Source organism: Narcine bancroftii, chromosome 6, assembly GCF_036971445.1.
Source record: "Narcine bancroftii isolate sNarBan1 chromosome 6, sNarBan1.hap1, whole genome shotgun sequence".
NCBI classification, from domain to species: domain Eukaryota; kingdom Metazoa; phylum Chordata; class Chondrichthyes; order Torpediniformes; family Narcinidae; genus Narcine; species Narcine bancroftii.
Window position 1 is genome coordinate 88,662,577 of NC_091474.1, and position 22,323 is coordinate 88,684,899.

Consider the following 22,323-nt stretch of genomic DNA (forward strand, 5'->3'; position numbering starts at 1 on the left):
CATGCACAAGATGTTAAGCATCAAACCCACAATGTCACCAACGTCCTACTTTTACCCAGTTAGTAACACTGGACAATGAAGATTTTGCTTCTGGAACTCTTTTAGGTGTATTTAATCGATTTTGGGTTGCTGATCATGAAGATCACCTTAACATTTCATAATCACGCACCTTTTCTTTTAGATATAACCTATTTTTATGATTTCCTGTCATATTTCAAATCGACTTCAAGCATACAAAACCTTGGAATTGAACATTCATTTCTCCATTCACACTTGGTCTTGGTCCCTGCTGATCCTGGTGCAGTCAGTGACAAACATGGTGAAAGGTTCCAGCAGGACATTACGACCGTGGAAAAGTGGTATCAGGGCAACTGGAATACTGAACGATTATTGGACTCTAACATGAGAAGCATCAGATGCTGAGTACAAACGAAAATCAGCAACAAAACATCTTTAGGTCCATCGAACTAACGCAATGTGTCAGCATCATTATGTGATTTTTCATGCAAAATATAATAAAAGTTAATGTTTCTCCAACTTCGTATGTGACAGAAAATCTGAAATCATTTTTGGTTCATCTTGAAGTTGTCTATCATAATCCCCAATTGTTCTTTTACAGGAAGCAAACCTTTTGAAAAAAAATTGTCCAGTGTAATCAAGAAGTAAATAAAATCCTAGAACACATTATACATAATTTATAACTAAGTTTGCTGCTTTGAGAAGCATGATTCACAAATTTAAAAAATGGATAAATGCTACAACTAAGACTGTAATCTAAAAGTGAACTAGGTCAAGCACAAGCTACAATTACACTAAAATATTTGTTGATTAGTACTGTGAACCAAAATCAGAAGAATGCACCTTCATGTCAGTGCTTTTTTCTTCCCCCAAAACAAAAACTTAATTAACTTTGTCATGATTCTAATGGTTATTTTCTATGTGAATTGTCAAATATCTAGTTAGCTGCTCACAAAGCATAATGATTCAGATAGCACCAAGGACAGTTAGCGCAGTGGTTCGCACACCCCCAGTGATCTGGGTTCGAACCCTGCGCAGTTTGCCATGAGTTTGTATTTTCTCCCGTCTTTGCATAGGTTTCCTCCAGGTGCTCCAGTTTCCTTTCACCATACGAATACTGTGTATTTGGACGGCACAGGCTCATGGGCTGGAAGGGCCTGTTTCCATGCTGTCTTTCTAAACTTAAAATTTTGATGAGATTCCATAATTTGCAATTAAAGAATCAATAGGTAAGGGATTAATGCAGGGAAGTGGTGCTGAGGTATAAGATCAGCTGTGATGTTGTCAGAAGGTAAGCAGACATGATGGGTGTATGGCCTAATTCACTTTGTGACGGAGTATTTAGAGGTGGCTTGGGAGGAATTGCTCGAGCAGGTTGCACACACACACATTTTAAAACACAGAATTTTTGCAGGACCTTTGAAGAGAGCTTTTTTGCAGAAAGCAACAAAGTAGCATTCAGCAGCTTGCCTGGGAGAGCATATGATTTTTGCAGGAAGGGATAGAACAGTTTTTGCTCAGAGAGGGAGGGTGTGAAACAGAGAGAAAGGAGACAGAAATCAGTTCCAGAAGGACAAAGCTGGCAAACCTTTGGAAGACTGTCTGGCCAAAGGAGAAGGCTGGCAGTCTAAAAGGTGACCTGAAAGAGGGATCATCTGGAGAACCCCAAAGGGGGCAAGTTTCATCATCAAGACTGATTGAGAAGGAATCAGTTGCGAATGTCCTGGAACAAAAGGAATATCTCTTTGAAGACCAACAAGAACCCTCCTGAGTGGTAACCATTTGCCTGTTAAGCACCAAAGACTGGTGAACTTTGTTAATGCTAACTTCTGTGCACAGTACAAGAATTGCCTGCAACCAGTGAGATTGGACTGTGATCCAAAGAACTTTTCTAATCTTAAATACACATTACACACACCTGCCCTTAGTATTAGAGGGGGGGATTAAGTAGGTTGATAATAATAAGTTAAAGTCTAATTCTGTTTTCCTGTTCAATCATAATTAAAAATTACTTTTATTTAAGTAACCCTGTGTTGTGGTGCATATCTATTGCTGCTGGGTTTTGGGGTCCTCTGGACTCCGTAACAACTTCTTCTAAAGCCATACAATTGGCAAGTGCAAAAGGTCATTGATGAGGAATATCAAAGGGAGATGCGGAAGAACAATGTTTAACTAAACACAGACATTAATGACTCAGTGAGTACAAGGAAATATAACTTGCAGCAGGAGTACCTTATATAGCCCTTTTGAGTCTCTTCTACCATGCATCATGGCCATTCTTCTACTCTCAAAATGCTATTTCCTGGCACTATCCCAATTTACCTCAACTCCTTAATATTCAGAAATCTGAACAAATTCAATATTTCTCTTCATCTCAGTCCTAAATAGCCTTTATCTGACTCTAACACTGAGCCCTGCTTATACTCCTCAGCTTGAGGACATATCCTCCCTTCATCCAACCTGTTCAATTCTGTTGGTTATGAGGAGATCATTTCTCACTCATTTTTAAAAAAAGGAAATACGTAATTACATTCACAGTCCAGATGCCTGAACTAAGAGTCCAGAGAACAAGTTCAAATCCTACTTGGGCAGCAGTGAAATTTAAATTCAATCAACGATCAGAAATTTGGAATAACGAGCCTCACTGATGCCCTTCAGGAGATCTCCCATCCCTATGTGGCCTGACTCCAGATGCACCCAAGACATATAATAGACTGCCGATGATGGAATCTGGCGCCAAGACTAATCTGCTGGATAAACTCTTGAGGAAGGGTTCTGACCTGAGAAGTCGAATTTTTTTGTGTGCACTGAACCTGCTTAACGCGCTGAGTTCCTCCAGCAGATTGGTGCATCTGAAACAAAATAATCAATCTGGTTGACTCTTAAATGCTCTCTAACATGGTGGCTTTCTTGATCCAATTGTCGATAGCTCATTATCAATACCGCTTGGGCAATGAATGCTGGCGTTACCAGTGATGGCCAGATTCTGGAACATGTATTGTCTGCTCAATGTCTCAACAGTCCAGGAAAGGGAAATGGTTAAATGAATGGACTTTCAAAGTAAAATACTAAAGGTAGATCTTCCACTGGATTGTAATTCACAGCAACAACTTACCACTTCCTTTTAATTGTGAGCCATACAATGCTGGCTTTGATATGTCCTCATTGGGCAAATAAAACAGTCTGAGCTAGAAGAATGAACTTCATTAAGTATCCAAGTAAACCTGCTTGGGAATGAAATGGATTATAAGATAGTCAAGCTGAAATTCAAGCTCAGTGTTAAGTTGTGTAACTGAATCAGAAGGCAGTTAGCCACACTCAGCAGTAAATAGGTCACCAGCTGGTTGTTAATCAGATAACGTGCAGATGAGTCTGATCAGCTGAAGCAGGACTAGGGTTATGAGGTATAGAACTAAGTTGTCAGAGCACGTGATGGGACATGGAGGCAATGGAACAAGAACAAAAGCTCCTACTGTCAGAATGGAGGTGGGAAAATACTGTAGATGTTGCTCAACTGGAAGTAACAGGAAATGCTGAAAATAATCAGAGGGCTGACATTTCAGGTTGACCACCTTTCACCTCCCGAAAACTCATTGTAACTCTCATTTTGTTTTGCAAAATTTCTGCTTGCACCGACTCAGTACTTGCAGCGTATTGTGCCTAATTTTAGAAACAACTACAACTGTAATTCCACACCTGAGACGAGAGGAAACCACCACTTCACTCGAGGGTAATTTTTTTAATAAGTATCAACTTAGCCAAAAGTGACACAAGGCAGGAAAGGAAGTTCTTTACTCCCCACCAGAAAGAGCTCCTTCAAGTTTTAAAGATAAACCCTATCAAACTCCATTCAATTTAATCAAACACATCTGAGAACCGTCAACAATTCAGGCTTAGGATTTAGTAGACAATCGGAAGATACGGGCAGTTCTGGGAAGTTAAAAGCAGGTGGTTTCTAGGAATTGAGGGGCACAAAATGAGAAGCTGGTGATGAAAGGATTGGAGGAGGGCTGAAAAAATTTATTTGCCAATTTAAATTGAGACACAGCACGGTTACAGACCCTTTGAGCCCATGCTGCCCAATTACATCCAATCAACCAAAACCTCTGGTAAGTTTTTTTGATCAGTGATAAGAAATCAGAGCACCCGGAGGAATACCCAAACAGACATGCAGAGAACGTGCAAACGCCTGACAGACAGCGCCAGAGTCAAACTCCAATTGTTGGCGCCGTAACTGCATTGCACTATCCGCTATGCTAACTTCCCTCCCTGAAGAATTCCCTTCCTGGGATAGAAAATGGTTGAAACTGTGCCAAAATTAGATTGGAGAGGTGAATTGAAGAAATGAGGAACAAAGGATATGGGATAAGGGCATGCAGCTATATTGTTTGGGAAGAATTATTTGGTTTCTGCATTGAAACCTCCAATGACGTAAGGTCAGGAGAGCTCAGATGCACTGAAGCAAGCAAATTTTGCCCAAAATCTAACTGGAGAGGAGTAATAACTTTGGAAGTGAGGCTACAGCATAGATAAAATGGAGAAACGTACAGCAAGGAGCCAAAAGAAGATCCAGAGGATGGACAGTCAGCTTTGAGTAGTGAACATGAACTGCAGACGGGGACAGGAGTAAAAGAAGTGGAATTCTTTCATGGTCAACATCAAGAGTTAACTTTGAAACATTCTCCAGCACCATCTGTAGAGGGCAGCTGTGTTTATTAAGAATCCCACTCGACAAGAGTCAGCTTCTCCTTTCTGCACATGCCAATCATGGATACCGTCAGTGAACAGTACTCACCGGTGTTGCCTGAGACTGTGCCAATGGTTGCTTGCTTGTGGCACTCCCTGCTGGGTTGTGAGGTTGCGACAGTGTGGAAGGGAGCTCTTCTGTCTCGGGCTGATTCCAGTGTCTGGCATTATACACAGCTTTAGTAGGAGACTGCACAAGACACAAAAATATAACATCAGAAAATATAGCCTTGAATTTTAATTGTATATTAGGTCAGGTTAATCTGCATCAGAGCATCCATTGCTAGTCATCTTGATGCTATTTGAATCTTAAAAGTAACTTTTCTAAATTATACCATTTTCTAACTTCTACAATTGAAAAGTGGCAGTTGGACCAAAATTCACCCAATCTTGCTGGTACTCTGAACCTCCACATGCATGGGTTCTAAATAAGCAGCATGTGACAGTATTTTCCTGGGAGATTGGAAGAAGAATATCAATGTTCACATTCTTGACATTGTGAAAATACCATCTGCAAAAGTGAACGTTCTTGAGGGGCAAGGAAACGGGGGAAGAGAAATAAGAGATGATGGGGTGGAGCATGATGTGAAAGAATGTCAGACCTAACCCTTTAATGCACATTAAGGAAAACTCATAGTTGCCCTGTGTAAGCCAACTTATTATGTTTTTTTTAAACAAATTACACAAGTTTCAAATCCAAACTTTAAACTATTGGTCTGAATTGAGGATCAAAGGAAGTCAACTGGAGGAACTCAACTGGCAGGCAGCATCTGTGGAGAAAAACTGATCAAAAGCATCTCAACCCAAAATATTGATTTATTATAAGCTCACATTTCATTTAGTAAAGACACTTTAAAGGGTTAAAACAGGCTGCAAACTTTTCACAGCTCACAGACAGAAAGGCATGATTAAATATTGACTATAAAAATGGAGTAATGCTCTGGAAGAAGGTAAGAAAACAATGGTGTTTATTCAAGAGAAACATGGGACACTTACAAAGAGTCATGGGAGTGGGCTTTACAGAAAGTCCTGTGACAGGGGCACTTGAAGAGGCAGGACTGATTAATGAGCAACCAGAGATCTGCCAGACGCAAAGGTGGGGTGACTTTGTGTGAAATGGACAATTTTGCTGGTTCTCCTTGTCAGGAGAAGTATTGACCCCCACCGTGACCATTGTAATGGTCATTCTGATTAACCCACATCTGGGTAAAGGAAGCATCATGGAAGTCACACATTTCATTTCCCCTAAGCAAGGAAGAGGGGAGTTGTGACAATTATTTGTACGAAAAGAACATTTCTCTGGAAGCAACTTGACAAGGATTTGAGAGTTTTCTGCAGTCTGATCACTGTCTCTCTCTCACCTCCATCATGATTACTTCTGTACAACAGTTTAGAAGTCTGAGTTTCAACAAAGGATTTCCAAAACTGAATTTTGAATCGACTCCAGAATTGTGCCTAAGCTGTAATGGTTTGGGTATGACATGCAAACACATAGGTATAATTGCGCATAGTTGGGGTTAAGTTGTTGTTTTAGTAATAGTTAGTGACAAATATATTGTTTTAAAAATAACACTGTCTTGGTGAATTTCTATTGCTGCTGCTCTGTGACATAACACTGTCATGTACACTGCTGGACGCACTGAGTTCTTTCAGCAATTTATTTATCCACTCCAGATTCTAGCATCCGCAGTTTCATCTATTTTCATCAAAATAGATGTACAAATTGACAAAAGGAACAGAGCAAAGATGCCTTGCTGCAATTATATTGGCCATGTTGAACATAAAAGCCAGGAGCAAAACAATAACCGGCCCCTCAATCTTATTGAATAGCATAGTCAGCTTTAAGCGAACCCAAAATTTTCCTGCTTCCTGTTCATACTTGACTTCCTTGTTAAAATATCCATGCAACTCTTCCTTGAATATATTTAAAGACTGCTTTGCATGGCTGTCTGGGATAGGAAATTAGGAAGGGTTACCACACTAAAAAGAAGAAATTTCTTCTCATTTCCAATTGAAATGGGTCATCCTTTACAGCAGTAGTTTTCAAACTTTTACTTTCCACTTGCATACCACCTTAATTAATCCCTATGCCATAGGTGTTCTGTGATTAGTAAAGGATTGCTTAAGGTGGTATGTGAGTGGATAAAAACTATTTTTAATTGTACCCAGTTGACTCATTATGTGCACGGTTTTGTAACTCCAAAGGAAATGGGCCAATGACAATTTTTCTCAATATTTCAATAACAATTGGGTCTAGAGCAGTGGTTCTCAACTTTCCCTTTCCATTCACATATCACCTTAAGTAATCCTTTACCAATCACAGAGCACCTATGGCATAGGGATTACTTAAAGTGGTATGTGAGTGGAAAGAAAAATTTTGAAAACTTCTGGTTCAAAGGCAAGTCCAAATAACACTATTTGTAATGCTGCCACAAAACTAGAAATATTGTGACATATTCACAAGAAATTCTGATTCTGATTCTTTTGTTCGGAAACGGTGCAAGTTCAAGATAACCACCCCACTCCCTCAAAAAGGGAAGTATCCATTTTGTCAAGCTCCCTTAGAATCTTGTACTTCAGTAAAATCGCTGGTAATTCTAACATCGTTGGATAAGCCACATCCACTCAAACGCCCTACAAATATCATGCTTTTCCCTCGAGAAATCAACCACGGGAACCCTCTCTGCACCCTCCAATCCAATCGTGTCCTTCCTCTGTGGGGACAACAACTGTACAATGCACATCATTCAAATAAAGACTGATCAATTGATTAACTAATCAACTTTTTTGCCATTGTGCCAAGTACAGATACAAAGCATCTGACCAGAATCATGTTATTTACAAGTAACTGCGAACAAAAGCAAGCGCTCCAGCACACGAACAAGTGTAAAATTACTGATAGCACGATAGAGGTGCAAGACTGCTCAGCTCTGATGTAAGATTCAGCAGGACAGAAGCTTTTCTGGAGGCCTCTGGTTCTGGAGGTTCCTTAGCACCTACTAGATGGAAGGAGTAAAAAACCCATAGTTATGGTGAGGAGAATCCCTGATGTTGCTTTTTGCCCTGCCCTGGTAACGTTTCTGATAGATGTTCTCAAATGGGTGCATCTCAGTGTGGTAATGGCAACTGTCGTATATCGAACAGAAAAGCACTCCAGCGGGTGGTGAAAACTGCCCAGTAGATTATCGTCACCCATTTGAGAACATCTATCAGAAACATTGCCAGGGCAGGGCAAAATAGTGCAAAAAAATGGAACTGAGCTTGAAAATCAGCAGTAATGATGAATGGAAGAGTGGCTTGGAGGTCGAAATGGCCCACTGCAGTTCCTAACTTTAGGTTAGGAAGGGTTACAAGAGTAGAGCAGTCAAATAGTCTGCACTCTTGGTTTGTCCCCAAAATCTCATAGCATTGGTGAGATGTAATACATGTCAGAGTAGATGGCAGTCTACATTACTGAACTCTTCATTCACCATCAACTACTTAGTCATGTGATATTGTAACAAATCAGGGCTTAGCATACAGGTCAGCTATAAGGCCATTTCTCCCAAGAAGCTTGGGTGCACAGGTGTGATACCATGTGCTTGAAGAAAAGATGAGACGGGAAAAAAGATGGGAGTTACACGATCACCCTCATAATGCTCCACATAAAACCTTTAATGTTGTGTTTCCGAGCTGAATGAGGCCTTCACTCTTAATTCCCAAATTCTGTGATTTAGTTCTTATCCTTGTGCCAAACACCTTTCACATTTTTAAAAGATCCCTTGAATTAATCCACTTGTTGGATCTATTTGCTGGAGTATACCTTTTCTGAGCGATGCAAGTCCAGAGTGATCCCACTCAACGCTGTTGATCTTAAAATTGTAGTTGGAGACTAAGTACGCTGAACAGAAGTCTGGTGTTTATATTCATGATTCTTCTGAAACTCTTTTTTTGCTACTGCACAAGTTTCACATCTCTAAAAATACAACCAGCTAAAACACATCTCAAAAGGTTTATGGACTTGTGCAGTTGAGAAGACAAAAACCCAAAGAAAATGTCCAGACAAGGACAGTACCGACTGCTACAAGTTACCCTGCAAAGAATATGTGACCTCAACAAAGCTGTGATCAGGCAGAAGCCTATTAGTTTGCAGCTTTATCATACAAAAGCAATGTTCTATCGACATGCTTAGATTCCAGTTGCAAACAGGACTGCTTGTGAGCAAACTGGCAGCTGGAGTTCTGTTGAGACATGTGGCATCACTGAGCAACAGAGATTTTGAGGCATCTTGCATAAATAATTAAGGCCAATTGACCAGGACTAAAAATAGTATTAAATTCCAATTAAATGCTAGTTTTCATCTCAGAAGGACAGTGATTTAAATGAGCTACAAAAAGCTCTGGTTAGGTCCTGTATGTTCTGTAACTCCACTTTAGAAGATTCTCAGACAACAAAATTTTCAAAAACTGGAATAACACAAGGGTTCCTGAATATGGAAGATCAGAGGGTGATTCAATGAAAAATTCAAAAATTGGGAGTGATAGACTTTAGATGGTCACAGGATTTAAGGATTATAGTAGAGTCAGATTAATGAATTTAGAACAGAGATGAGTCATGATTGAATAAATTTTTGAGCAGCTTTGAAGGACTGAATGACATCATGTGGGTTTTAAAAGAGAAAACATAATTACTTTGATCTTAAAATATATTAGCTAGGTTTCTGCTAAATATTTTGCATATTTTGAATATCATTCAGCTGAACATTCGTGCCAAATTAAGTGCTTTTCCGCATTTTCTCAGACTGTAAATTTCTCACCAAGATTAGTTTAATTTCCTTCAGAAAGTCACTATTCATTCTCCTTCTTTATCCTTCTAATTGGATCATTCCTAGTTATAATAATGTGGGGGGAAAATCTAATTCTCTTTTGCAAATCACATTAAATCTCATAAATAACACTTTTAAAACAGCTTCTCAACTATGCACTCAAAATCATTCATGATTCTAAACCTCTTGTTAACTTTTCCTATCCAAGAGATGTGGCCCCCAGCTTCTAGACCCCCTGTTTATTATCCCCAGTCGTTCAGATAAATGTCCTCTACACCCTCTCCAAAGGTTTAATAACCTTCCTAAGGTGTAGTACCCAATATTTAACAATAGGCTTTGCTACTGGAATTTACTTGATGATTTGCCAAGTTTGTGTCAGATTTGGATCTTGTCAGTATTTAGACATACAGCATGTTACACAGGCCCTTTCGGCCCAAGAGCCCTTGTTCCCCAATCACACCCAATAGGCCTACAAGCCCCAGTACTTTTGTGAAAGGTGGGTGGAAACCAGAGCACCTGGAGGAAACCCATGCAGGCACGGGGAGAACATAGAAACTCCTTACAGACAGCATGGAATTCTAACTCCATTCCTGATAGCTGGCACTATAACAGTGTAACTAACACTAACCATGATGGTGAATGTGTTGCCCAAATCTGGGATGCAGGGATCAGATTGACAGCTGTGGGCATTGGTTGATCAAGAACCAAACAGCCTTTCCTTCTGAAATAGAACTGAAATTTATCATGTTAAAGTAGCAAGTTTTGTATTTATATGGGGGATTCTGATGCTTTTGTCATTCAATCACGTACAATTACTGAAGAGCATAGAATAGCTAGAGTGAGGATTAAATACAAGTCCACAATTCCTGTTAATTTTCTTGAAGATTATGGAAAAAAACAAAAGGAAATATATTTGTTCACAAATGTCTAATCACTTCAAAATAATATTGTAACTCTGGGATGTTACAACTGTACTGACAGTCGACTGCATCTTAAAATTAATATATCCACAAACCAATATTAGCACTTGACATTAAAATTAAATCTGAAAATCTAAATAAAAACAAGAAACACTGGATACAATCAACAGGTCAGGCAGAAACTGTGAAAATAACAATATTTTGGGTGCAGAACCTTTCATCAGAACTGGGGAAAAAAAAGTTTTCTTCCATGTATGTTGCTTGATCTAGGTGTTCCCATCATGGTAAATTGAAGGGCAATGAGGAGTGCAGTAGAAGAGTGGGACATAATTCCCTGAAAGTGGTGCACAGGGATAGACACATAAAGAGAGCTTTTGAGTATAGGAGTTGGGATTTATGTTAAAGGTGTAGAAGCATTGGTGAGGCCAAATTTGGAGTATTGTGTGAAGTTTTGGTCACCTAATACAGGAAAGACATTTTCTTATTAATAGGAGTGCTGAGAAGATTTACAAGATGTTGTCTGAACTTCAGGAACTGAGTTACAAGAAAAAGTTAAACAGGTTAGGACTTTATTCGCTGGAGTATAAAAAAAATGAGGGTAGATTTGATAGAGGTTTTTTAAATGAGGAGGAGATAGACTTTTTTCATCTCTTTTTCTTTTCTCTCTTCAATTCTATTGACTATTTCCCTCCTTTCCCCCCCCCCTGGTGTGGAGGGGAGGGTGAGAGTTTGTTCTTTTTTTTCCTTGCATTTTTTCTTTTCTTCCACAAAATCAACAATGAATTATAAAATTATATTTCTTTTACGTAAATGATGAATTTTCGTATTGATTTGAAGATATAAATTATCAAAAGAAATTATGAGGGGGATAGACCGAGTAAATGTAGGCTTTTTTTCATTGAGGGTAGGTGAGATACAAGGGTGAAAGGCGAAAAGTTGAGGGGGTGTGGAACGAGCTGCCAGCTGAAATGGTAAATGCGGGCTCAATTTTAACATTTTAGAAGACTTTGGATGGAGAGGTATGGAGGGTATGGTCTGGGTGCAGGCCAGTGGGACTAGGGAAAAAATTTGTGCTCTAATTTTCTATGGTTCTATTTTCTGTTTTTATCAACACTTGACAAAGAGCCAAAACCAAATGTCCAAAATTCTCACTATAATCCAAGAATGGTGATCAAACTGGACTGCAAAGCATTCATATTCAAAAGTGGAAGAAAACAAGACAATGTCAGTACTGTGACACAAACTGCAAACAAAAATGCCAGTTAAACAGAAAACTCTGCAGACAAAAGCTGTCAAATGTTATTGAAAAAGAATGTCAGCAACATCCACAAATAAAGTTTTTGTTAACATTTTAGATAGGAACAAGACATTTTTTTTCCTGAACCACATGCATCTCAGAAATTTCCAATTGTCAATGTAATTTTCTCTATATTCAACAGAGTACATTCCAACAGTCGATACAAAAACATTGACAGCCAATTGAAGCATCTTCCGAGATGTTCTTTGAGAAACCCACTCCATTTCATCAAGGAAAGCTGGACTATTTGCCCATACAGTTTTCTTAAAATTCCAGCTGAATCAATGCTTAAAATGTGGAGTCTTGTTTTCCTTCCCAAAAGAATTGTTCCAGAATATGGGTTAAAGCCTTAAAACCCAACTCATTTTCAAATGCAAATTTGCTTTATTTATGGCTGTTTTCATTTCCTAGTCCGGCACATCACCATGATTGATTATCTTCTGCCAGGCCCATACTCTTAGTCATCACCCCATTGATGCTCTAAGCAGCTACAAAGATGCAAGGGGATGACTGTGCATTATTCCAACTTTCCTTGCTCTTTCCTAATTATAACCACAGCGACATTTCAAAGTATTATGGATTCTATGAAAGGCACTATGTAAACACAGATCTTCACAGGGATAATGTATTGAAGGCATGGTGCAATTAACTAGGTGCCTACAAAACAACATTTTACCAAATAGCTGGTACACCCAAACATTATTCCCCTTTGTCTTCACATCTTACCCACTCCAATTTTTCCTCCCCAAGGAATATAAACAGGGACATTGAAAAACTTGTGCATAAAACATTGAATCCTGAATACTCGTACATAACACATTCCTTCAATAAACATCAGGGAAAAAAGTATCTGGTCTTTATGGTCCGCATCAAGGAAAGCTACATATCATGGCAGATAATTAGAGCGCAGATTACAGGAGAAGAAAAATATTCTTGTTCATTTTAAAATGTATTCCATGTCTTTGTGGAATTTCATTTGTCCGCTGCCCCGGGAAGATTCAATATTTGCCAATACATGGCTTCATTGATTGCAGCCACTTATACAAAAAGGATGAATATCCATAATGAATTTTTAAAAATGTTACTGCATCCTAAACAGCAATTAATATCATACCTCCCTATACCCATTAACTGATGGACTTTGTGTACATTGATGAGTTCAAAACTCAGCTTCAACAGGATGTTTCCAGTGCCTAAATGGAGCACCTGATTAATCCCACCTTCTCACCAAGAACTAGTGGTAATCAAGATTGTTCAAGTGTGTTTCACAGTAATATTTTGTAAAATATGGGACAATAATATACAAGATCTACCTTTAGTTGATCTAACAAATGAATTGGACTCTCGTCCAAATGAGGAGGCCTACAGTCCTGAAGAGCAGTGGTGAACAAGCATGTTTTCAAATGTGGAAACTTTGTCCACAAATGACCATATTTAACCATGATTTCTCAGTCATTATGCCTTCACCATAAACATTCAGGTTTCACATGATTAAAAACCTGATTAAATCCACAGTTTGGATGGGTCCCTTGAAGAAGCTTCTTCAGTCCAGTTTTACTGCATCCCAACAGTCACTAATACAAGGCTCTGATCTTGCCTTGAGAAATATGAAGGTTAATCCTCTGCCAGTAGCAAGCAGCCATGTTTACATAGCAACACAGGATTCTTGGCAGGCCCAGAAGCCCACATTTAGGCAGTGAGGAGTTGGATCTGCAGCAGTCTGAAGAAATCCAAAATCAAAACCACAATTAACACACTCCCGAGCAACAGCTGATTATTCCCTGCCATCCCATCCACTTGCCAATTTCTGAAAGGTCTTTGACTGCAGACTTAAGACCCTGACCCCTTCTTAGTCTTTGCCGCTCCTTCATACTCCAGCACGAATCCAATCATGTTGCAGCACCAGAGCTGCGAAGGAAGGCATCAGTTCCACTAGCTGGGCATTGATTGACAAGCAACCACAAGTGGTTAAAGATTTCAAAATGCTGCAGTAAGTTGCCACTGTTTCCATCAATCTAAGTTTTCATCGTGTATTCAATAAGACAAGAGTTGCTGACCCAGGACAGGATCACTATTTCACTAGTTTGACTCAGCAAATGTGGATATATATAAAAAAGAAATAAAGGCAGAAGCCCCACAGAGGCAAAAGGAAAGTGAACTATTGGGATGGGAATCTTAGGGACTCGTCTTTCTGCATGCTGCTGACATTCCAGTTCAAGCAATTTCTAAAGGATGACTGATATGACCTGTAACTGATTGATTGAAGGGCTGGACATTGAGCAGACATGTGATATTGTGAGACTACCTATCTTAAGCTATTAGAAGCTTATGTGCATAGTTGTTTAACAGGCTCTTCCACTCTCCAACTGGCAGGAGACACCGAGCTGTGAAGTGTCATTACATGAACTGGAGAGGATTAAGACTGAATATTTAATATTACTGGCATCAATTTACTTTTAAATATTGAGGTATGCAGATGAATTCCCTAAAAGTTGAACGCGACTCTCATGGAATTGAAAGTGGCAAATGTAACCCTGTTCCAGAAGGGAAGGATAGAGAAATGAGGAATTATCAACTAGTCTTCCCAAGAGAAAAATCCAGGAATCTATTAATAGTAATATTATACAGGACACACAAGTTTAAGTAAATACTGATGAAAGGAAATTTGTGTTTGATGCACCACCTACAGCTCCTAGAACGCTTCCAACAGCATTGTCTCCACTCCATCCTCAACATCCATTGGAGCGCTTTCATCCCTAACGTCGAAGTACTCGAGATGGCAGAGGTCGACAGTATCGAGTCCACGCTGCTGAAGATCCAGCTGCGCTGGATGGGTCACGTCTCCAGAATGGAGGACCATCGCCTTCCCAAGATCGTGTTATATGGCGAGCTCTCCACTGGCCACCGTGACAGAGGTGCACCAAAGAAAAGGTACAAGGACTGCCTAAAGAAATCTCTTGGTGCCTGCCACATTGACCACCGCCAGTGGGCTGATAACGCCTCAAACCGTGCATCTTGGCGCCTCACAGTTTGGCGGGCAGCAACCTCCTTTGAAGAAGACCGCAGAGCCCACCTCACTGACAAAAGGCAAAGGAGGAAAAACCCAACACCCAACCCCAACCAACCAATTTTCCCCTGCAACCGCTGCCACCGTGTCTGCCTGTCCCGCATCGGACTTGTCAGCCACAAACGAGCCTGCAGCTGACGTGGACTTTTTACCCCCTCCATAAATCTTCGTCCGCGAAGCCAAGCCAAAGAGAGATACAGGACACACAAGTTTAAGTAAATACTGATGAAAGGAAATTTGTGTTTGATAAATTAAGTTTATAAGGGTGCAACAGACTAAATGTGGGAACTTGGATTAAATTTGAACTTTCAAAAAGCCAAATCATAGCGGTACACAAACTTAATTAAAATTAAATTTAGACATTCAGCACGATAACGGGCCCTTTCAGCCAACAAGCCTGTGCCACCCAATTGACCTACAACCCCCAGTAAGTTTTGAACGGTGGGAGGAAACTGGAGAATCCGGAAGAAATGCACGCAGACAAGGGGAGAACGCACAAATTCCTTACAGGAGTTCGAACCCCAGTCGCTGGCATTGTAACGGCCTAGCACTAACTGCAATGCTGTGTTTATTGAAACTGAAATATGGGTCAGCATAGAATAAGGAAAACCTAAGACAAAATAGTAGTATAAATGGGTCATGTTTGGGTTTAGATGCTGCAACCAGTGAGTCACTATAAAGATTAGTTGAGCCTTGGTCATTATCCAATTCACATCACTGATTGGGAATGTACGAGAGGAAGGCACGTTGTGAGGTATCTTGAGGAATAAATGGATAAGCCACAGAATTTATCCAAGTTTATTGAAAAGAATGAGGCTAGTGAGAAGCTAAAACGCAAGAAGGCTTTAGAGCAGGGTGGCCAATCTTTTCATTTAATTTAGACATAATTTTGGCCTACAAATCCATGCCGCCTAATTAACCTACAGCCCTGGTACACACTCGTGGACTGAAATGGCCTGTTACCATGCTGTATGTCTAAATTAAAAATTAAAAGGTTGGCCACCCTTGGTTTAGCGGCTCAAACGAAAATAGTAATCAAGTAGTATGAAATACAATATGATTTATCCATATACACAAGACATAGAAAATATATTTAATATTTAAATGGTAGAGGTAGAGAAATGTCATGGATGAAAAATTGATGGCATTGTACATTAATCCAAAACATGCAAGAACAGGAAAAAAAACATTAAGCTAAGCTTCATGCTAAAGGCACTCAACTATATGAAACATTATTTAATTACCCAAGGCCTTGGTGAAGCTGTGTGGAAGAGCAACAGAATACAATGTGTAGGACTATTGGAAGAATGGAAAGATATCTTGATTAAACTTTTTTCTAAAAGAGTAGATTCTATAGATATTCATAGAGGTTGAGTTATTGAGAATTGCATTCATTGTTTCACAGCACAGGTTCACCAAGTTCAAGCCAAATTTTGCCCATCTTCACCGATCCCATTTACCCACATAAGGCAAGTAGAAGGATACAGATGTGTTTAATTGCCAATCTAAAGTTCTCAAGCATAGTGATTGGATGTGATCCACCAGCTTCTTTTGTGACATATTTTGATTATTTGAAAATCTATACTTCACTGAGTTAAAGTTATTGAGTTCTTGCATTTAAGTCTGATATTAATAGATTTAATTTTAAGGGAAATCATAGCCAGTTTGGGAAGGGCAGAATACCCTGCTATCTATGGCATCAGGAAAAGGGAACACTGACTGAAACTTTGTACTTGGCTTTAAAATATTGAACATCTGCTCAATCAAACACAACCCTAAGCATGAGGTCTAAGCATGATTATAAATAAAGCACCTTCTGATTATATCAGCAGCCTGAGATGCTTACCCGTTTAGGTCCATGGAAGATTTTCCTGGTATTTTCCTTTGCTTTTTCTTGTCTGTTCATTTGTTTTCTACCAACCTCAGGGAAGTTGGGATTTGACTCATCAATGAAGTCCAAAGAATCTGAAAGAGCGCAGATTACCACATTCAATGTGAAACAAAAAGGCTGCTATATAACTCTTAACAATGTAGTGCAATACAGTAATTTATGGCATAGGACTGCACAATGTTGGTTTACTTTCATTTCAATTGGTCATATTCCAATATATGTAGTTGACGATCAACAGACCAACATCTTCACATCCACGTCAGGGCCTGAAAGGCCTGCATTTTGTTCCTCCAATTTCTTTGATGCAATTGAAAGGCAATTCAAATTACATTCTACTTCAATAAACTATGAAGATAGAAGTCACAAGAACAATATTACATACAAATTTATCTGGCATTCATTTTGATTTTCTTCTTTGTAATAGAATGACTGTGAACTTTACCACAACATGAAGAGTAAACTGATGCCAGTCATATGGAAATCTCAAATTTCTGATTATAGAAATCCCTTAGGCCAAGACCAGAAGTATTATATGAAGTACAGGAAAGTGACATCTATCCAAAGGCCACCATTTTGTGTTCATATTGGCACAAGGATGTCAGAGGCTTTTTTTTTAAACAAGATACATTTGCATCTGCTCTCCTTGCGTCAGAACAACCTGATACTCCATGACACACTGAAAATCAATCAGAAATGTATTAATTTAATTTTAATTTATTTTTAAAATTTAGAGATAAGAGCATGTAAACAGGCATTTCTGGACCATGAGCCCATGCAGCCTAAATATATCAATTAACCAACAATTCCCAAAACATTTTTGGAGGTTGGGAGGAAACTGGAGAACAGAAACAAAATCCATGCTAACATCGAGAGAACAAAAACTCCTAACAGACAATACAGATTCGAACCTGGGTCACTGGCATTGTAATAGGGTTGCACTAACCGCTATGCTACCTGTGCCACCATGGTATTATGGGTGAAGAAACAGGTTTGATAGGTCTCAAATGCAAGAACTCTGGACACAGAGTTTTGGTCGTGAAGGGTTTTATTTACAGAAGTCAAGTGTGGGAAATGGTAACAGATGTAGCGTGCACACACGCACGCACGCACAGAGTTTACAGCAGCTGTGGGAAAGTAATATTGGCACTGAAACACTTGTACATTTAATAACAAACGTGGGAAAAATAGTGTAAAACAAAACACACACACATAAACTGGTACATACAATGATCAAGGAAAAATTACTACAATGCCCCACCATCCCTTGACTCAGTGTAGGCACGGCTCTATGCTACGCTAATTAAATGCTCCCAACCCTTTTAACAGTTCACATCTTACCTACAGTTTCTCCAGTGCCCTTGGACGTTTCTAGGCCTGGAGTGAAACAGGGTGGTTCAAGCTGGTAAAGAGGGAGGGTCCAGCCCAGGTCGTTAGCAGGGACTATGGCTTGGTGGCAGGAGAGTTGATCCAATTACAACAGCCAAGTATAGGCAGGATGGAGGTCCAGGTAATTTACATGGGTCCAATGGCAAGGAGTGCACTAATGGGTGGGGCAGGACTGATGTGGAGCTGGTGTGTCCTCGACTAGGTAGGGAGCAGTGCTGTCACATGACAGCCACAACCCTTCCCAATTTAGGTGGTAATCTAACCATTTCTGCTCCATGCACAGCCAAGAATTGTTTTTTTTTTAAATTCTGTGGTCTCTCTTTAGTAAACACCATAATTCACTTCTTCAGAGGTATACAAGTCGATTCAGCAGTGCAGCATTCACAGAAGTTTTTCTAGTGTAGGTGGTCTCACTGCAATTTTGTCTCTAATGGAGAATAATCTATATTCAATAGAACTCTGTAAAAATGTTCCACTCTATCATTGCATCAAGTCACATTGGATGGAATGTGGCAGGTGAAAGAACTCTGAATTTCATGGATTAATTATTGAAGTTTATATAGGGTAATTTAAAAACAAAGACAGATTAAGCAATCAGCATCAATCATGCAGGATGAATATTACTGTACATAAATGTTACAGGATAAATGTACATGATCAGCCATAAACTGGAGATCTATTGCCATATATTGGAAGGTGGAATTCAGCTTGGTACCTCGTTCCAACTGCCACAGGATAGGTACAAGCTTCCCTTCAGTGTTTTCAGCATTGATTTTTTTTTGTTGTTGAGTGTGTCTGATACATCCAGTTGGCAATTTCTTTGGACAATTTCAAGCCTCTTTTACACAGCCATTACAACACAGGAATTAATTGTCTTTTAACTGTTTCACCTACCTGTATAAATACAACAAAGGTGGATGGGGTGGGGGGGGGGGGGGGTGTCATTTTCACCCCATGTCTGATTCTACCATGGGAAATTGCATCAGAGCCAATGTGTTTCGGAATGGCTTTTGTCTAAAAGGGTCAAGGTTTGCTTAGTCACTTCCCAGCATGTATGTTATACTTCAGATAGGATGTTGACACTGTGATGCTACAGGTCCCACCTCCTTTTGTTACAGGATGCAGGTTTGCTTATGCAAAAGGTTTGCTTATGCAAAAGGTCGCACTGACCCAGCATTTATTTGTTCAGTATAAACAACCTGAGCTGCCTTTAAAGACAGGTTGTCACACACCAATTAAGTGGGTTTTCTGTGTAAAAAGGCCTAACTTGTGGATGATAAAAGCCAATCTGGGTCACTCTTGTTACCTCTTCAGGAATCATTCAATGTAATCAACCCTAAAGCTCATTATTATTTCACCCAAATGATTTGTGCTTTTAAGGTTCAACAACTAATTCTCTAAAACGATCTTTCATTCCTTCAAGGGTGAAATGCCCAAATTTCTACCATCATCTTTTGTAACTTTAATCTGGAAAATCAGGAATAAAAAGTTTAGCACATCGATGCTCTTCTAATGGCACGTTGTGATGTTCCAATGGACCAAACTATTTATGATTCAGGGCTTATGTTTATTTTCTGCCGATTACAATAAAAGGATATTCTTGCTGACTAATATTTTTCCCTCGACAAATTTACCAAAGTAGTTTTCTTAATCATTTCATGAAGTCGTAATTTTCTTCTGGAGAAGAGTCAGCAAATTTTATAGGGCATTGTGGTCTTATTTGCAAACGGAAATTTTCCCAATTTATTTGGTTGGAATCTCTATTAAAAATTGGCGCAAATTCCTGAAGTCACATTGTAAAATGAGATCTTAAATATTTGCAGCATCTTTCACAGTCTGAAAACACCCCAAAGTACTTTAATGATAGCAAAATCCTTTCAAAGCAGCCTCTGTTAGAAATAAGGCAACTTCTAATTTAAGTACAACAGGTTCTGACAAGATTATGATAATTGCAAGCAAGAAATTTTTTGGGGGCATTAAAGGGGAAAAAAATTGATCAGAGGCTTACATCACCTTTTGAAGTCAGCCTCTAATTAGGTCAAAATATGTTGTGCGCTATCTATATATGGCCTATATGACTATCTGGTGGGGCATAGAAGAATTCATCACATGCATTAATAAAAATATCACCATCAACCTGACAACATTGCTAATGGAAATCTTAACAATGGAATTTCTGATTAGTTAAAAAAAACACAGAATTGTTGGAGGAACTCAGCTGGTCTCAGCAGCGCACATAGGATGTAAAGATATATTAGTGATTTTTGGGCCTGAGCCCTTCTTCAAGGTAAAAGAAGTATAACATGAAAGTCTGCAGACAGCAAGGTTGAAGTAAAAACACAATGCTGAAGACATTCAGCAGGTCAAACCATGTACTTTATAAAGATACATTACCAACGTTTCAGGCTTGAGCCCTTCATTAGGGTATGGAAAAATGACGCCAGGCGTCTGAACATAAAGGGTGGTAGGGATGGGGGAGGAGCATGGTCCCAAAAGCAGGAGGTAATAAGTGGAGAAGGAAGGGAGGGCACAGCAGCAAGCAGGGGGAGGAGGGATGGCTAGGTGAAATAGAGGGAAGGGGGTGGAGAGCTAAGGGAAAGAAGGCAGGGGGGAGGGAAGAGAGGGAGAAAGGAGAATAGGTTAGCAGAAACCAGAGAATTCGATTTTAATGGCATCCAGTTGGAGAGTACCCCAATGAAAATTATGTGTTGTTCCTCCAATATACAGGTGGTCTTGATGGAATAGCACATGAGGCCATGGACATGTGAGTATGGGAGTGGGACACATAACTGAAAGGGTTAGCCAATGGGAGGTCCCTGTCACTGGTTCAGACCTTCTTCAAGGAACAAGTTCTTTGCTTATTCCTTGAAGAAGGCTTCAGGCCTGAAACGTCAATAGTATTCCAATGGACGCTGTGAGACCGCTTAGTTCCTCAAGCATTTAGAACATTGCAGTACATTGGACCTCAAAGTTGTGCTATTCTATACATTCCTTAAAAAAATGTACTAAACCCTCCCTACCACGTAACCCTTTATTTTTTTTCCATCCATGTGCCTAAGAGTCTCTTAAATGCCCCCAATATTTCAGCCTCCACCACCATCCATGGAAAGACATTCCAGCCACCCACAACTCTGTATATGAAAAGAACTTACCCCTGATGTCTCCCCTAAACTTCCCTCTCTTCACTTTGTAAAGATGTCCTCTGTGTTTGCTACTCCCGCTCTGAGAAATAGGCACTGGCCCCCCCCACCCTATCATGATCTTGTAGACCTCTACTAAGTCTCCTCTTAGCCTTCCAATAAAAAAAGGTTCTGCTAACCTTGCCTCTGTGCGTTTTTTACTACATCACAGCATCTGCAAACTTTTGATTTTCACCCCAGTTTTTGATTGGTGTCCATCTCAAGTGGAGAATGTAGGAAAAAAAGGTTAAACGACTGCATGAAATTTGCAATTTTCCCGAATTTATAGTTCTGGTGGTTTCTTAAAACAGCAAATTTCTCACGAGAGATGCAAGTAATTATTCAGATTTCAGGTTTATTGTCAGAGTACATACAACCCTAAGATTCATTTTTCCTGCGGGCACTGCAGAATTACAACTTATTGGTAGTGCAAAAATTAAACTGTACATAGCATAAACATGTAAACAAATAAAAGAACAGTAAACAGATCACAAATGTAAACAAACTGCAATGGAGAGAACAAAAAAGGAAAGCAATAAAGTGCACAAGTCAGGGTCCTTAAATGAGTCTTTGATTGAGTTTGTTGCTGAGAAGTCTGATGGTAGTGGGTGGGGGGGGGGGGGGGGGGGGGGGGGGGGGGGGGTTGGTAGCAGCTGTTCCTGAACATGGTGGTGCAAGAACTCTTTCCTGATGGCAGCAGCGAGAGCAGAGCATTTACTGGGTGGTGAAGGTCTTTGATGACTGATACTGCTCTCCGATGGCTGTACTCACTGCAGATGTGCTCAATAGTGGAAGGGTTTTGCCTGTGATGACCTGGGCTGTATCCACTACCTTTTGAAAGGCTTTATGCTCAGGAGTATTGGTATTTCCATACCAGTCCATGATACAGCCAGTCAGCACACTTTCTACCACACCTCCTTAAAAATTTGCCATGGTTTCTGAATTCATACCAAACCTCCACAAACTCCTGAGGAAATAGAGGTGTGAACATGCTTTCTTCATGATGCCATTGATG

General features: G+C 39.7%; 1 protein-coding gene across 3 annotated transcripts in view; it reads right to left on the reverse strand.

The window, feature by feature from the left end:
* LOC138736324 (wings apart-like protein homolog) overlaps positions 1-22,323 on the reverse strand; it is a 150,319-nt gene that overhangs the window by 63,307 nt on the left and 64,689 nt on the right. For all 3 annotated transcript variants that reach the window (XM_069885641.1, XM_069885642.1, XM_069885643.1), the window contains 2 exons: positions 16,699-16,817; positions 4,814-4,954 (listed from right to left, as the gene is read on the reverse strand). In XM_069885641.1, the coding sequence (XP_069741742.1) occupies positions 4,814-4,954; positions 16,699-16,817 (260 nt within the window). The remainder of the gene's footprint in view (positions 1-4,813; positions 4,955-16,698; positions 16,818-22,323) is intronic.